The sequence below is a fragment of the Microtus oregoni genome, unplaced genomic scaffold (assembly GCF_018167655.1).
Source record: "Microtus oregoni isolate MIOR12 unplaced genomic scaffold, Mior012 000009F_ref0000495, whole genome shotgun sequence".
Lineage (NCBI taxonomy): Eukaryota > Metazoa > Chordata > Mammalia > Rodentia > Cricetidae > Microtus > Microtus oregoni.
Genome location: NW_024543068.1, coordinates 23,341,540 through 23,358,823, shown reverse-complemented (window position 1 = coordinate 23,358,823; position 17,284 = coordinate 23,341,540). Strand labels below are relative to the sequence as shown.

The following is a 17,284-nucleotide window of genomic DNA, read 5'->3' as shown; positions in this document are numbered from 1 at the left end:
CGTGGGTGGTGTGTGTTCTCTTAGGTGTGTGCTTCATGCACATCTAGTCTTTGTCCATGTCGCTGCTGTCTCGAACAGGGATCAGCTATATTCACGTTTTCATACGTCGTCCTTCCCAGAAAGAGCTCCATGATCAGACAGTGGCTTATTCTGTGTGTTTGATAAGATGAAGGCAAACTCTCCTGCTGTTCCACCTCATTCCCTTCCAGAGATATGTCTTGGCAGTATGTGGTAATTCTGGTTCTTTCATGGCTAGTAACTTAGTTACTAGTCACCTCGAAGATTTTCTGGTTTGTTGTGCTCGTAATTGTTTTTTCCCTATATATTTACAAATGATAAAACAGCTTTCTTTCTTTCTTTCCTTCCTTCCTTCCTTCCTTCCTCCCTTCCCTCTTTATTTTTTTCAAGAGAGAGTTTCTCTGTAGCTTTGGAGCCTGTCCTGGAACTAGGTCTTATAGACCAGGCTGGTTTCAAACTCACAGAGATCCACCTGCCTCTGCCTCCCAAGTGCTGGGATTAAAGGTGTGCACCACTACCACCCTGCAAAAACAGCTCTTTCTATAGGATGAAAAAAAAAAAAGACGAGAAAGACATTGGTTAGTGTTACTCAGCAGGTTGACAGCAGTAAACAGAATCTGGCCTCTTCACTGGTGTCGTTGGCTGCTTGACCCCACTTAACCTTCCCGTTAGTTTCCGAGTTTCCAGAAAATCTATTGCTTCCCAGGGATACCAGGAGACTCGATGTGAATGAAGGGCACACAGAGAGAAAGAAAGTTAAAGATGCAAGCATTGCTCTTGCCCTGTTTCAGAATTCTCCAAAAGTATTTTCATATAAAATAGCAGATCAGGCGGTGCAGCAGTTACCTCTTTTGAGGTAAAGTTAAAGCCAATTTAAAGAGACATCAGAGCCCCTTGCTGCCTCTGCGGAGCCTCACGTGATGTAAGTTTCAGTGCAGAACAATGTTTTGCAAATGAACCCTGACCATGGTATTGCACGGGGACTGCTAGTCATATGAACCCTTACCATGGTATTGCATGGGGACTGCTAGTCAAATGAACCCTTACCAGGGTATTGCATGGGGACTGCTAGTCATATGAACCCTTACCATGGTATTGCATGGGGACTGCTAGTCATATGAACCCTTACCATGGTATTGCATGGGGACTGCTAGTCATATGAACCCTTACCATGGTATTGCACGGGGACTGCTAGTCATATGAACCCTTACCATGGTATTGCACGGGGACTGCTAGTCATATGAACCCTTACCATGGTATTGCACGGGGACTGCTAGTCATATGAACCCTTACCATGGTATTGCATGGGGACTGCTAGTCATATGAATACTCAGAAGTTCTCAAAAATAAGTATGTGGGTTAGCAGGCAGGCTTGCAACACTGAAATGTTGTCAAGAAAGGTTCCTTTTCATTACACTGCCAGGCTTGCCCTGCACCCTGTCCCTGTCACAGGCAGCTCCTGAAGGGGTGTATCAGGGCTGCAAGGCTGCTGGCCCCTGGAGACTGGAATGTGCATTTCCTTGCTGGGGCGCCAGGCCAGCTTCCTATTTATTTAAGAGGCCCTGGGCACCTTGGGAGCCAAGTAGAAGTTGTGATGCAAGTTTTAGCTGCCAAGCATGTTAAAGTTGCCCAACGTGTCTGACTAAAATATGATTTAAAAGATTTCTCAAAGGCCTGGTGATGTAAGCCCCAACAGGATTAGGTAGTCTTTTATAGTCCTTTAAATTCCAACCTAAGTAAATAGAAAGCAGGTACAGACGTTGAGGGAGTTCCCTTTGTCCTCCGGCTGTAAAGTGGGGTGCAAGTCTGCAATGGGGTGGACAGAATACAGCGGGGAGTTTCCTCTCCTCTTCCTATGCAAAGCATCAAGCAAGAGAATGGTGACAGTGAGCGCCACTGCGGAAGATGCAGACTTCAGGGGTTTCTGTTTGTTTGGTTTTTCCAAGAGACAGGGTTTCTCTTTGTAGCCTTGGCTATCCTGGAACTCACTCTGTAGAACCAGGCTGGCTTCAAACTCACAGAGGTCCCCTGCCTCCGTCTCCCAAGTGTTGGGATTAAAGGTGTGAGCCACCATCCCCTGCTGACTTCAGAGTTTCTATGTGGTCAAATGTCTTGCAGAGTCATGCGTGTGTGCGTGTGTGTGTGTGTGTGTGTGTGTGTGTTTGTGTGTGTGTGTGGTGTCTTCATGCACATTTGCTTTTGAAGCAAAAAGGGGCACATGGGCAAGAATGCAGGAAAGAGTGGGTGGCATGTAGGTAGAGTCCTTGCGTAGGCATGAAGTGTGCAGGACCCGCAGAAGCCTGGCTCACAGGGTTGGGGTATAGAAGAGATAGGGATACACTCTCGAGCTGCTGTGGTACAGGTGGGGGGCATTTTACCTTCCTGAGGGTTTGATGGAGGCTGCTGGGTTCTGAGGCAGGTAGGATAAAGGTAAGTCGAGTTGGACAACAAAAAGAAGTATTGTGGGAAGGATGTAAGACAGGAGCAGCGTAGAGGCCAGCCTCAAGTAGATTCTGCTACGATTTCTGGTGAGAAGGAATCTGGGAAGTTCTTGGTTCAGGCTGCCACTCTGCAGACAACCACAGAGGAAACACAGAGAGTTTGATCATGAAATATTAAGAATGCAACTGAGCTGACCTTTTAGTCCATTTCCTTTGTAGTAGGAAAGGAGTAAATGAGTAGGTTCTTGGTAATTAGACTCCTACAGAGAATCTAATTTGTATGTAGATGTGGTAAGTGTTTAGTATTGCAATACTTATCCCACTTTGTGACTGAGCTGTGTCTTAGGCTAATGGCTAGACATGGGGCGATACCTTCAGCCTCATTTTGTCATCTCTCAACCAGGGAACCTTAGAACCTCTTCACTTGGGGGTTACTGAGTGACTTCTGGTAGTGCACTAGGGAACGGGAGGGGCCCGTAGGCTGCTTCTGTCCAACACTGCAGGAACCTGGCAGGACTATTGGCTATGGCACTCTCCACAGGGCACAGTACCATGGTGCATTTTATCTTCTTGAGACAGAAAGCATGAGAGAGAAAGAAATTAGGTCATGTTTCAGAGACTGCAAATTCCTCACCCACAGGGTGAGCCAGATACAATTTCAACTGTGCCAGAGCCTCTGAATTCACTGGCCTTTTAGCCAAATTCATTTGGACTCCTCTTGCATTTTCTTCTTTGGGCTTTCTAATTTAGACCCTGCTCCCCTCAATCCTTTCCTTGTGTATATCAGCTGTACAAGATAGGGGTTCCTTATACCGTCTCCATACGTGAGTAGAAGAGACTTGGCTTACATTGACCTCTCTGGTTACCCACGCTCATCTCTCTCTGTGTTCCTTTTTGCTTTCTTGTCTGTTTAGGCTATTTTAAATTGAAGAACTTTTTAAAATTTAGACTCTTGCTCTGTTGATGACCCTCAGTGCTCTGGGCTCCAGCAGTCTCAGCCTCCTGGGTGCCTGAGACCATAGGTGTGCCATTGCACCTAGCTGACCCCACTTCTACTGGAAAAGAATACAGCGGTTGTTAACTAGATAGCCTATATGTTCTTGTTTCCTGATATATGTATGTGTGTGTATATATATATATATGCTTTAGCAAAACAAAACTCTTCCAAGTTGATTGCTGGATATGAGGAAATGTACATTTAACAGGTTTTAGTCTCCCCCTGAATGTCTCTGAAATATAGCTTTGGTTTTTGAATGCCACGTTGTGTTGCTTTGTGTTGAGTGTTTTGAATATGGTACTCAACGACCCTTCCCAGACAGAGCAAGGAAGACTGTGCTGGCTGGTCTGTACGTAGGAGTCCTGAGGCTTGGTCACCAAGAACGTACCACAACTCCTGGCCAGGTTAGGGTCTCGGCTTATCCTCCTGCAAGCCACTTTCAACGCAGACACAGTTCTCTTCATGTTTATGAATTTAAAAGGGTTTAGTTTTGTTCTGAAGTAGTTGTCTTACATAGGATTTGATGTACTGATGTGTTTATTGGCTATTTTCATAGTTTTAAATTTGTATTTTATAATCTCTGCCTCATTTTTACTTAATTGTTTGCTTATTTCTTTTACTAGTTCCTTCTATCATCTCCCTCCCTCCCTCCGTCCCTCCGTCCCTCCCTCCCTTTCTCCCTCCTTCCCTCCCTCCCTCCCTCCCTCCCTCCCTCCCTCTCTTCCTTCTCTAGGGTCTAGGGTATTCTAGCCAAGTGCTTTACCCTGTTCTGTTTCTAGTCTTCTTTGTTACTTGAACTTGTCATCCTCCTGGCTCAGCCTCCCAACTAGCTAGATTTCAGGCCTGTGCCACCATGACAGGTTGATTTTGACATGTCCTAAGGAGTAACCCTCTGCCATGTATTGCAAACCCCTTTTCTCTAGGGTTTGTTTCTATCAACTTTTTACTTTGTGTGTTTTACCAAGCAGACTTTATTTCGAATCGCGAATCTGTTCATCTTTTAAGTCATTAGGGTTTCGCTACCTTTCCTCCATCCTAGGAGGATATTTTTTTTCTGTGCTTTTCTTATTTTTCTACAATTCCTCAATAACATATATTGACCTGATTGGTTTCGGTGAACTTGACACAAACCTAGACATACCAAAGAAGAGGGATCTTAATTGAAATGATGCCTCCTTGGGGCAAGTTTATAGAGATTTTCTTGATTATATAGGCTGACATGGGAGCGCCCAGCCTCTGTGGATTGTGCCACCTTTGGACAGGTGGTCCTACATGGTATAGGAAAGCAGGTTGAGCAAGCCATGAGGAACAGGCCAGTAAGCAGCGCCCCTCCATGGCCTCTGCTTCAGCTCCTGCCTCCAGACTCCTGCTCTGATCCCCTTGGTAATGGAGTGTGACCTGAGAGTCATTGGCCGAAGTAAACTATGTTCTTCCCAATTTTGGTTGCTTTTGGTCATGGTGTTTTAGGCAACACCCTAACTGAGACAGGCTATTTTAGCAATTGGGTGCAAAGTTACAGCCAGATAGCAAATTCTGGTGTTTTGCTTACATAGAAGGTGATCGACATTGATGATATTGTACCGTATTAACTTAATAGCTAGCTATAAGAAGGGGTTTCGAATGGGGGTTTCGAATGTTCTCATAATGAAGAAATAATAACTGTTTGAGATGATGGGTAATCTAGTCATACTTTATCTAGCAGTTCACAATGAATAAATAAATATCTTGAAGCATTGTTCCATAAGTTTCTCACAGTTATTACCTGTCAATCTTCTATTTTTTCTAGATTTCAAAATTATTATTAATATATTCTTGCGTAGCTCCTTAAATTTTCTTTATACCAGTTATTTGCTTAAAAAACATCTTGAGGAAGTCAGCTTCACTCTGTTCCTCCCAAGTCTCTGCATATGTTGGGGAAAGGCTCATATAATGATGTGGAAGACATCGCTCGCCATCTTTAGATGTTACCCAGCTTTTGAGGCCTTCAGATTAGGAGCCACTAGTTTTAAATATCAGATTAGAAAATTTTGAACCCACCCCAGGTTACTTCCCCCTAATCAAGGCTAACAGAGGTGGTTCTGTGCAGTCTGTGTTGGTGAGATGTGAAGAGAGATGGTTTCCGTCATCAGCTCACGGCTGGAACCGAGGTACCAGACAGCTGTATGAGGATTGGAAGACCATGCATCAGACCCCTGGGAAACTCCTGTCTGTGCTGGGGAATTAGCCCAAGATAGTCTATGTTCAACAGACAATAGGATCCCAGGAGGTCACATGGTCTAACCTTAGAGTAAGGGTTCTGACAAGCCTGCCCGTACATCCTATGATTCCCAAGTACTTGGGAAGCTGAGACAGGAGAATCAAAGACTCAAGGTCTGCCTGGGCTCTGGAATGTGAGCCTGTATCTAAATAAAAGGTAGAAGGGGGTTGAGTAGGCCGTCTAGTGGCAGAGTGCTTGCCAAGCGTGTGTAAGGCCCCGAATCCAATCCCAGTGACACAGAGATGAATGAACTAATATAATAATCCTAAGGTCATTAGAGAAGTGTATTTTCTAAGACATTTTCAACCTTGAAGAAAGAAAAATAATTTAGAAAGTACGTAAGGTGTCCAACTTGCTCATTTATTTAGTCTGATTCATTACAGTTTTTATGTATAATATTGTCTATATGTATTGTAGTACTTCAGAGTGTGTGCATCTATGTGTGTAGGCACACATGTGTGCATGTGGAGGTCAGGGGTCAACACTGGGTATCTTCCTCTGTCACCACCTTAAATTTTGTGAGTGTCTCTTACTGAACCTGGAGCTCACTGATTGGCTAAACTAGTTAGCCGAGGAGCCCCGGAGTTCCCACTGTCTTCATCCCTGCTCCCCCAGACCTGAGATTACAGACCCGTGTCAGCATGCCCAGTTTCTTTAAATGGGTGTGGGGGATTTGAACTTAGGTCCTGATGCTTGTGTGGCGAGTCCTTTCCAAGTCATAGCCTCAGCCCATTTCCCTTGCTCACCCACAGCCACCCTCCAGAGAGACCGCATCTTCAAGCATTTCACCAGGAAGCGCCAACGGGCAATGCGAAGGCGCGTCCATCAGGTCAATGGACACAAGTTTATGGCCACATACCTGAGGCAGCCCACCTACTGTTCTCACTGCCGGGAGTTCATCTGGTAAGATGCCCTACTGACATTCAGCCCCCTCCTCTCCACATCCCCAGCCTCTGGCTATGCGTGGTGTCCTTGGCGTGTGTCTGGTTTCAGGAGAACGCGTGTATAGATGAGGAGGAATGTTCTTTGGACCTGACCTTTGTCTCCTCTGTTAATGTGTTGGCCTCTTAATCCCACTGCTAAAGCAACAGCAACAAAACAAAATCATTTACGGATCCAAATGTTAGCTATCATTTCTTACACTGGTAACTCCATTGAAGGTGTTGATGAATCCAAGGCATGAATCAGAGAGGCAGAAGCTAATCAACTGATAAATTAGGAAAGCTGCCTGAGGAAAGAGGAAAATTAACAGTATTGCTTGGAAGAAGGTGTGGCTCAAGCGAGGAGTTATAGGAAATAATTTTGGGGAGAAAAGCCTAGTTGTCAGTAGTGTCCAGACACATAGCATATAGTGCACGTTCATAGCCTTTAGTGGTCCTACACCACAGCCTAACCTCCAGCAATTAGGAACTAATGTAATTAAAGGCCGAGAAATTCTAAAGACTTGGGGCAATGTCTTACAAGATGTAAAACTGAGCAAGCAGTGGCAAGTCTGTAGCAGAAAATTAATGTAAACAATAGTTCCTTTCATTGAGAGTCAGGGTTAAAGCACACTTACGGCATTTGTAAATAGAATTGCCCCTCCTCCACACCAACACACAGGCACACACTTCCATAGAACATTGCAGGGAAAGACCATCAATCAAGCTATGGACCAACAGGAGATAGTGGTAACACTCCTGCCCCCCTGTGGACGCCAGAGGGAAACGTAGGGATAAAACAAGGGAGAGCGCTGAGGGCTGGTAGCTGCAGTACTGTGGGGTGCTTAGTGTGTGCACATGAGCATGCGCACGCATGTGTGTATGTGTCTGACTGACTCTCTACAAGTGTTTACTGCCATCCGTGTGCGAGAGGCGCAGTGAGATTAATGGAGGCGCTCGTGGCTAAGGTCAGCCTCCCCACGGTTTTCACTAAGGATTCAGGAGACAGCTGACACGGGAACCCTCACCCCCTGCCTTTCCCTTCGCTGGGGCATTCTAAGCCACCAGCTGCTGTTCTTTGCGCCTCCTCGTACTGAACAGGGGCTTGGAACCCCACACTGTCTGTGCCTCTTCCCCGAAGTGATGCTTTCCCTAAGGGACCAGAGAACACACTGCATCTTGAGAGCTGTAATTACAGACGCCATTGCTGAACTGTTTGACTGACAGTAGTTTTTTTTCCCCCCTTTTGTCTTGAACAGGGGAGTGTTTGGGAAACAGGGCTATCAATGCCAAGGTAAGAAAACATGTCTACAACCATGTCTAATCGTGTTCTTCCCTGTAAATATGGCAATGCCAAGAACAAACAGGCCAGGCTGCCTGTTACCCATCAATACTGTGACAACTCTCCCCAAGTCACATGGCACCCGTGTGGCAACTCTAGTTCTTACCAGACCCCAGACCCTGGATGCTTTGACCATATGGAGGGAATTTGTTCATTTCTAAAGTAAGGACGTTCAGAAGAGTTTAGCTGCTTCAAGTTTGCCTCTTCAGAAACACGAGAGGACAAAGAAGTAGTACCAAGCCTACCCTTGAGTCTTGAATATAAAATTTTGTTTTCACATAACAGTGTTGGCAGGGTGAGCCTTTGAAAGTTGATTGATGTGTTTATGTCACCTGCATAAGGTATAGATACTATTATCCAAATTAGCTTTATTTTTTAGACTTATGATTTCAGGGAAAAACAAAACAAAACAAAAAAATGAGGTGGCTCAGTGGTTAAGAGCACTTACTGCTCTTGCAGAGGACCCCCAGAGTTCAGTTCCCAGCACCTGCATGGCTACTCATACTGTGTCAACTCCAGTTTGGAGATCTGATGCCCTCTTCTGGTCTCCATGGGCACTGCATGCATGTGCTGCACAGCTGCACAATCCAAACACCCATCAACATAAAATAAAAAATTTAAATGAGATATTAGCATGTACCAGGCCATGGTCCTGCTCCCTAGCACAATCAATCAATCAATCTGTCAATGTGAGGAGACTTTTACAATTAAATACCTCTCATATTCACAAGTCGAAGGTAAAATCAGCTTACTAGTATTCTTGCAGACATAGGAAAAGGTGAAATGGAAATGGGAAAGAAATTTCCTCCCTGGCGAGTCCATGTGGGCTGGATCCACTTGGCCCTTCGTGCGTACTTCACTTGCTGTCGGCCTGAATGTCATCGGTCTGAATATTAGTGTTGGGCATTTTGACTTCTCCCTCTAGGTGATTGGTAACTCAGCACCACATGGTCTATATTGGTGGTCCACATGTGAATAAGAAAATCCTGCTGGGAGTGGTGGTGCACACCTTTAATCCCAACACTCAGGAGGCAGAGACTGGCCAAACTCTGTGAGTTCGAGGTCAGCCTGATCTACAGAGGGAGTTCCAGGACAGGCTTCGAAGATACAGAGAAACCCTGTCTTGAAAAAATAAATCCCCTTTCTTCTTTGTAGGAGGTGGTGTAGTGTGTTTTTTCACTTAGGAGAACTGATTGAGACACCCTCTTGAATCTAATTTTTACTTTTACACGTGAAAAATTCCACTGAAGTCTCCAAGTTAGGAGAAATGAGCATGTGATTAATATAGCAGCTGTAACTGATGTCCTCACACATTTTTAAAACAAAAAACAAAAACAAAAGAATCACCCTGCCAGCTCACAATGGGATTAAACTTGAAACCAATAGCAGAAAGATACCTGAAACCTTCATTATTTGAAAAGAAAACACTGCATTCTAGGTAGCACAGGAGGCAAAAAGAGCTTACAAGAACATCTTTAAAAAATCTTGCATTAAATAAAAATGAAGAATATAAAAGCAGATGGGGCACAGTGAAAACCATACTCAAATGGGAAATTTGTATCATTACATGTACTTAGGGTACTACTCAGCATTCTGAATACTCAGGAAGTTGGATGAGCCATTCTTCAATTTTTTTTTTTAATTGCCCACTGAGCACTCAGAACAATGCAGGCAATTGCGGGTAGACCTCAGCCATATGTGGAAGATTTGAAGGAAGGGGCGGTCTGAGGGGTTATGGGAATCAGAGCGGGGAGACAGGTAGAAAATATTTTCTTGGGTGAGTTATTCTTTGAGTTTTATCTTATTATAAATGTTAGCTACCAGGCAAGTAGACTATCTTAGAGACAAAGGAGGAACACTTCTAGAAAGATCATACAGTTTAATTTTATTGAAGTCAATGGGTCTCATAGATAGAAGGGTGATGTTAAGTAGCACAGTGGCCCCTGAGGGATCTGGAACCTGGCTGGGTTTGAACACTGGTGATGGCGGCGAGATGGCGCTGGACATGTTCAGTCCTGCGACCAGGGTCATACTGTGAAGAGATTCCTCCGAAGCTGGGTGCAGGATGCAGTACAGTCAGGAAGAAGGGAGCAGCTCAGGACAGGTGGCAGACAGTTTGCGCTGAAACAAAGGTCTTCCTAGGGTAGTGTCCACAGATGCAGGAAGGAGGAGAGCACTGGCTGCCAGTCACTGGCATGGGCAGCTTTGGTTGCCTGCTGCAGCCGACTGTCCCGGGAGCGTCTGATAAATGTGTAATTGCTGGATTTAATTTCCTAGTGTGCACCTGCGTCGTCCATAAACGCTGCCATCATCTCATTGTTACAGCCTGCACTTGCCAAAACAATATTAACAAAGTGGATGCCAAGGTAAGAAAAGGCTGGGCTGCTGATTAAGCACCCAATCTCCCCCGCTCCGCCCCATATGCTCTCCCTCTTCCCTCTCTCCCTACTTTTCCTGCCTCCTTTCTCCACCCTCACCCCTCCCCTCAGTCTTCCCATAATCCTTAGAACCCACAGTGGGGCTGGAATCTGCATTTCTGCTCTCTCGTGATTTGGCCTCAGCTTGGGTAGCAGTGACTTTGTCTCGCTGTGACAGAATGCCCTACTCATAACTAACTGACAGGAGCCAGGTTTATGTTGTCTCATGGGGTCAGAAGTTTCAGATTATCAGAATGGGGAGGGGGTCCGTGGAAGAGAACAGTTCTTAGCAGGGTGGAGAGGAAGCTACACCTGGAACTTAGGGTGGGGCATTACTTGTAAAGTTCTACCACTAAGAATAGCTTTTTTTTTTTTTTTTTTTTTTTTTTTTTAAAGTTAGATCCCACCTCCTAGTGACTCTGTGGCCATGCCAAATAGCTCCCTCCACTGGCTAGGAACCCCTTGTCTTCTGAACACAAGCTGGTGAGACAGAGCTCGACACCTTGCAAGGATCCAATCAGTGGTCAGCTGCGCAAAGCCGTATATGCCACTTGCACCATTATACTCCATGCTCTAGTGGAAAGAGAGAGAGAGAGAGAAAGAGAGAGAGAGAGAGAGGGAGGGAGGGAGGGAGGGGAGAGAGAGAGAGAGAGAGAGAGAGAGAGAGAGAGAGACGCCAAGCTTGGACAAGCACCTGGATTGGAATGCTGAGTCTGGCTTCCATAGTGATGCTCTGGCAGCTCAGAGCCTCTCTGTGCATCAGCCTGAAACATCTATGCCTCACTCAGGCATATTAGCAGCGGTTAAATAGAACTGACAAGTATATTAACTGTAAATAATGCTTGCTAAGCAAAGAGGCCCAGAGCCGCCTCCTTCAGCTTCATAGGAACTCCAGGAAAATGTCTCAGTGTGTAAAAGCTCCCGTTGCATTTGCCTGGGGTGGGCATATGTTCTCAATTCCAGAGGGAGAAAGCAGGGTGAGTGTGGGTTGACATTTAGTGGACTTGCGGATGCTTTTGGGGAAGTCCAACTTGGGGACATGCAGGGTAGGGACACAACACACAAGGATATGAGCTGGAAAGAGGACAGGAGAGTCCACAGAGGAGCCGTCATTGTCTTGCCCTTTCTCGTGGTGCACCTGTAGCTGTGGCTTCAAACTGTGAGGCTGACAATAGAGGATATGGGGAGGAGGTCCGTGAGACATGGCACGTGAGGAAACTCAGTTCAGTCTGCACTCGCATTGTCTAATTGCAAATGCCACATGGAGACTGGAAGGGCTGAGTGAGGTGGCCCCTACAGGGGTCACTGTGGGATGGCTTCATTCTCTGACCCCGTGTCTTCTGAGTGACAGTTTCTAGAACTAAAAACTGTGATCTGAATATAAAAGTGAACAGGAACATTTTAATTTCTGTGTCTTTCTCCTAATGGCGAATGGTCTAACACGCACCTGCATCTCGGTCCTTGTCTGGTTCACGAACAAAAGGTGCTAAGGCTTGAGAGCTGAGCGTGGAAGGATAACCTACCGTGCTCGGGGGTTATCGCGATACTTGGCATTCGCGGCGCTCCTCTTCCGGTTATTTCCACACATGTTCTGTGAGAGCTGAGCTTTCTCCTCTCCCTCCAGATTGCAGAGCAGCGCTTCGGAATCAACATCCCACACAAGTTCAACATTCACAACTACAAGGTGCCCACATTCTGCGACCACTGTGGCTCCTTGCTCTGGGGGATAATGCGACAAGGACTTCAGTGTAAAAGTAAGATGCAGAGGCTCCGGCCTCCCACGTCTCCATGGCAACATCCCACGAGACACCTGTGGAGTTCTGTAGGCTCAAAATCTGACCCAGGGCTGAACTTTTACATGTCCCTCGCTGAGTTGTGTCATTCACGTATCATTTGTTGAGCATGTCGTACGTGTAAAGAGAATGCTATCCGATCTCTAAAATAATATTAGAAGATCAAGTTAGATGTGAAATCCCGTGATCTACCATGCTGGCTGTTAGCTACTCATTGCTGAGTGTAGACTGAGCTCAAAGGCACTTGAAAGGGGCACTGGAGGAAGTGTGGGGAAGGAGGAAGAAGGTTCAGGTTCTAAGTAAGAACTGGTTCCCACGTGAAGTAAGCAGCAGTTGGATGTCAGTGTAGCAGGAACTGTGTGGGTGGTCAGCAAGAGCCCTGTGATGTGACTGAAGGAACAGGTAGGGCAAAAAGCGAAGCTTTGATGGTGGCTGGCATCTTACCAGCCATACCCAGTGCTGTTCAGAGCTCTTACTTCTTCAAAGGCTCCGAGTGTCTTGTTGGGGGTTGTTGGAGCTTTTGGCCTGGAGTTCATCTCCCCTTAATATGTGATTGTCTGACTGTCGTGGGGTCCACCTGAAGCCTTATCAAACACACACTCGGATGACAGCTTCCTCTTGGCTGTCTGGGATAGTCAGACTGCGTCTGCCAACAGAAGGGACCACACGCCTCTAATCCCATCACTCAGGGAACCGACATAGAAGGAGTGTCGGGGTTGATCTACACAGTGAGGTCCAGAGCAGCCTGGGGTACAGAGTAAGAAAACCAACACAAACAACAACAGCCGAGTTCTCTGCCCCTCTAGCATCTTTTTCATCCACCTGGAAGGGCAGCCAGCTCAGCCAGAGGCTGAGGCGGAGGCAGAGGCGTGGCTTGATGCTGGCCTGAGGGTCTCTTCTGAGTGAACCACTTCCCGATTTCTTCCCGCTAGTATACAGATCCGTGCCTGGGACTGATCTTCTCTTCTCTGTCCCCGGTTGCCCGAGAACAGCATCCCTCCACTGACTTGGCTCCTACAACTTTTATTTTTATTGTGACAGGGTTGTTCTGAGAGGTCGTTGTAGTGCATGTCCCTCTTTGCCAGGCAATTTCCCACCAAGCTAATGCAGCTTAAGCTTCAGACCTCGCTCTGCTGGATGTGGCATTCTTTCTCATAAAGAAAGCGTCCCCAAAATGACAAGCTCAATCCCTGTAAAATCTAGTTTGTGGTGTGCCTCCAAAGACGGGCCGACACCATCAAAGAGGCGCTTGTCCCACGCGGCTTCAGTCAGGCCTTCCATCAGCAGGACCCACTTCCGGACACCAGATAGGAATTTATTTCTGCTGGTTAAACCTTAGAGCCTTCACGAGCACAAGAACCGTAGCTTGCTTTGCTCGCTGCTCCAAACGTCATCTGCCCTGACCTTCAAGCACTTTAAAAGTTGCTCTTTTGTCTTCCCCTACTTAACAGTTAGAACCACAACCCCACCGGATAGACTTTGTGGGCTAGGAGCGCCACCTAACCACAGCAGTACCCAGAAAGGAGCTGGACGGAGCTCTCTCCCTCAGAAACCCGTCTCTACCTTGTTTGAACAGTGACCTAGCTGCAGCATGTAGACAGCTGCTTTTGATTTCACTGTTAATCGGAAGGAGGGAATAGGTCCGTTGGCATGATTCTTTGTTATCCAATCGCCTGCGATTGGCACCGCCATGAACATTTTAATCTCTGCATTGTATCTCGCTGCCAAGGCAGCAGCGACTGTTACACTTGATTTAGATGAATCTATCCTGTCAAGTCACAGTGAAAAGAATCGAAATCTGCTATTTGAAATCTGTTATTCTTTCGTATGCTAGGATTTCTGCTTCTGCACAAATTAGAAATAGATAAAATGTCAGGAATTGTTCTGAGTATGGGTTTAATTCTGTGAGCTGACATTGTCAGCCTGCAGTTTTCTTCCGTCTCAGTCCTTAGGCTATTAATGTTCTCTACTGCACGGGATGACTCTGGATTCTGTTTTCTTCCCTCCAGTATGTAAAATGAATGTACATATTCGATGTCAGGCCAACGTGGCCCCAAACTGTGGGGTGAATGCGGTGGAGCTTGCCAAGACCCTGGCAGGGATGGGTCTCCAACCTGGAAATATTTCTCCAACCTCGGTGAGCCCTTTGCCTTTGGTTGCCTATTATTATCTATTTTTCAGGTGTGGTGAGCTCAGATGAAATACAGGGAACATAATCACAGCAAATACACTGAAAATGTCTTCTGCATTTTTTTTAAAAAGTATTTCTCTCCCATCTAAGAGTTTTGTATGCAGTTATGGCAATCAGCAGTGAGCATGCACGTGTATCAGGAAGCAATCCCTCTCCTTAAAATCAGCTTCCCATCAATTTGGTCTGGTAAAAATCTCAGAACGTAGGTGCCCAGAGTGTGCTTATGGCTGATGACCAAGCTGGACAACTGGCCAGTACCCACAGGCCTCAGCCTCCTCATTTCCAAAGGGATTGCCTGTGCTTCTCCATTCCCGAGACTGCATCTTGTGTCCGGGGTTGAGAATCTGTCTGTTATGTTCTGCAACTCACAGCTTCTTCCTCTGGACACTTGGCAGTGGGTGGAGTGATTCAGTTGCCCTGGCTGTGGGTGGTCCTGCATCCTCCCTAAGGGACATCCAACTGATGTCCATCAGAGCCTGGGCTGCTTCCCAGATCTTACTTCTGCTTTTCAGCTTGTGTCTGCAGGGAACTGGGGATAGATAGCCATGCCTGGATGGCTGTGAGATCAGAAAGAGGTAGGTGGAGAGCCAGTTCAGGAGAGGCCCAGACCCACCGTGAAGTCATCTCTGAGTGCTTTAGAAGGAAGTCCAGTCCCTCTGAGGTTCTTCCTAACTTAGAAAGCAGCAGTACTACCATTTCATTCCCTTTTACAGAAAGGCTCCTGCCGAGATCAGGGCTTGCACTGATGGTGCGCTTCAGGAAGGCACTGGCAAGTCCACCTCTCTGCCTGCTCGTGGGTAGGCAGGTAGGATGCTAAAACAGTGAGGTGGGGGTCCTAATGCATAGGATGGTTGGTCCTGAGAGGGAGCATTATGTATGTCGGGATGAAATAGGGCAGGCTATGTGACATAGTCCCAGAATGGGCAGTGCCTCCCTGTCTCTCAGACCAAGCCCCTTTAATGCTGTGGTATTTAGTAGTGGGGAGACCAGATTTACCTGCTGACAGCGCATCATTAAGAAGAGAGAATTACAAGTCACCAGAGAGAAAATCTGTTTTAAAAAGAGATTAAGGAACGCAGGCTCTTGAGTTTTTTAACTCCAACCAAGAATAAAGGCGGAGGAAGTAAAATTTAATCATTTTTCTATTTTTGAAAAGTTTACAGGAGATTGAGAGGAGGGAATCTAGAAAAACCATTGTATTTTAAATATAACCCATTTTCTTATATTGTTATCCCTGTTTTATGGTGTTACATATTTTAGTTCCTTGAAGGTGCAGGCTGTGTCTTGGTTAGTTTATTTTCAACTTTTCTAACAAATCCCAGCAGGGTCTAGAATCCAGGCCCAGCCTTTAAAACGAGGTGCACTAAGAACGTCACAATTTGCATTCTCAGAGTGAAGGAGCAGCTCAATGATAGAGAACTTCTGAGCGTGCATGAAGCCATGGGGTCCATTCACAGCACCTCAAAAGACAAAAAAAAAATTAAAAAATAAATAAACCCCAGTCAAACAAAAGCAGCCTCCTCGGGGCTGGAGAGATGACTCAACAGTTAAGAGCGAGTATTGTTCTTGATAGGATCAGAGTTCAGTTCCCAACACCCGTGTCAGGTGGGTCACAACCACCTAACTTCAACTCCAGGGAATCCAAAACCCTCCCCTGGCCTCCATGACACCTGCACACATGTATAATATGCCCACACAGACACAAACACAATTAAAAATAAATAGTTTAGAAGCAGCCCCGTGTTCTCAAAAGGCATTTAAAGATGTAAAAAGTAAATGTGACCATTTTGAAATAATACGATGATTTAGTAACATTTTAAAATTTAGTATGGAAATGTGTGTCTGTATATTGTTTTAAAAATGTATAATGGAGAAGGCTGCTGAGATTTTAGATTTACCCACCATAATTCTTGCTGCCCCTCCTTTTTATTATATAATTTAAGCTTTTGTCTTAAAAAAACCACACACACACACACACACACACACACACACACACATGCTGGTCCTGCTGCTGTTACTCTGAGCAAATATGAAAACCACTCTTTGCACGAAGTGGTCGCTAGGTGGCTCTCCTGGAATTGACTGCTCTTAGAGAAGCCATTGCAGAAGAAACCAGTGACCAGCCTAAGTCACTGGCACCATTGCAGAAGAAACCAGTGACCAGCCTAAGTCACTGGCATCATTGCAGAAGAAACCAGTGACCAGCCTAAGTCACTGGCATCATTGCAGAAGAAACCAGTGACCAGCCTAAGTCACTGGCACCATTGCAGAAGAAACCAGTGACCAGCCTAAGTCACTGGCACCATTGCAGAAGAAACCAGTGACCAGCCTAAGTCACTGGCATCATTGCAGAAGAAACCAGTGACCAGCCTAAGTCACTGGCATCATTGCAGAAGAAACCAGTGACCAGCCTAAGTCACTGGCATCATTGCAGAAGAAACCAGTGACCAGCCTAAGTCACTGGCATCATTGCAGAAGAAACCAGTGACCAGCCTAAGTCACTGGCATCTTTATTTCTGCACATTCTCCACACAGCAGAGCGTGCATACAGAGCAGAAGCATGAGGGGTTTTGAGTCAAAGAAACTAAACATTTGCCCAGGGCTGACTTCCCCACATGATGGGTGGAGGCTGAGATGGCTCCCCGCCCGGAAGTTATCCCTATCCCTACCTGCCTTGTGCTCACAGGAGTTTCTGCATTCCTTCTCCTTTCAGAAACTCATTTCCAGATCGACGTTAAGGCGGCAGGGAAAGGAGGGTTCCAAAGAAGGAAATGGGATTGGTGTCAATTCTTCTAGCAGATTCGGCATTGACAACTTCGAATTCATCCGGGTGCTGGGGAAGGGGAGCTTTGGGAAGGTGAGTCTGGGCTTTGACCAGCTGAATTTAAGTAACAAATGCGCTGTGTGT

General features: G+C 46.1%; 1 protein-coding gene across 1 annotated transcript in view; it reads left to right on the top strand.

Annotated features, from left to right (window-relative positions):
• Positions 1 to 17,284, top strand: part of Prkch (protein kinase C eta) — a 201,801-nt gene that overhangs the window by 101,078 nt on the left and 83,439 nt on the right. The window contains exons 3-8 of the mRNA XM_041658401.1: positions 6,466 to 6,616; positions 7,893 to 7,927; positions 10,253 to 10,341; positions 12,017 to 12,146; positions 14,195 to 14,322; positions 17,090 to 17,233. Of these exons, the coding sequence (XP_041514335.1) occupies positions 6,466 to 6,616; positions 7,893 to 7,927; positions 10,253 to 10,341; positions 12,017 to 12,146; positions 14,195 to 14,322; positions 17,090 to 17,233 (677 nt within the window). The remainder of the gene's footprint in view (positions 1 to 6,465; positions 6,617 to 7,892; positions 7,928 to 10,252; positions 10,342 to 12,016; positions 12,147 to 14,194; positions 14,323 to 17,089; positions 17,234 to 17,284) is intronic.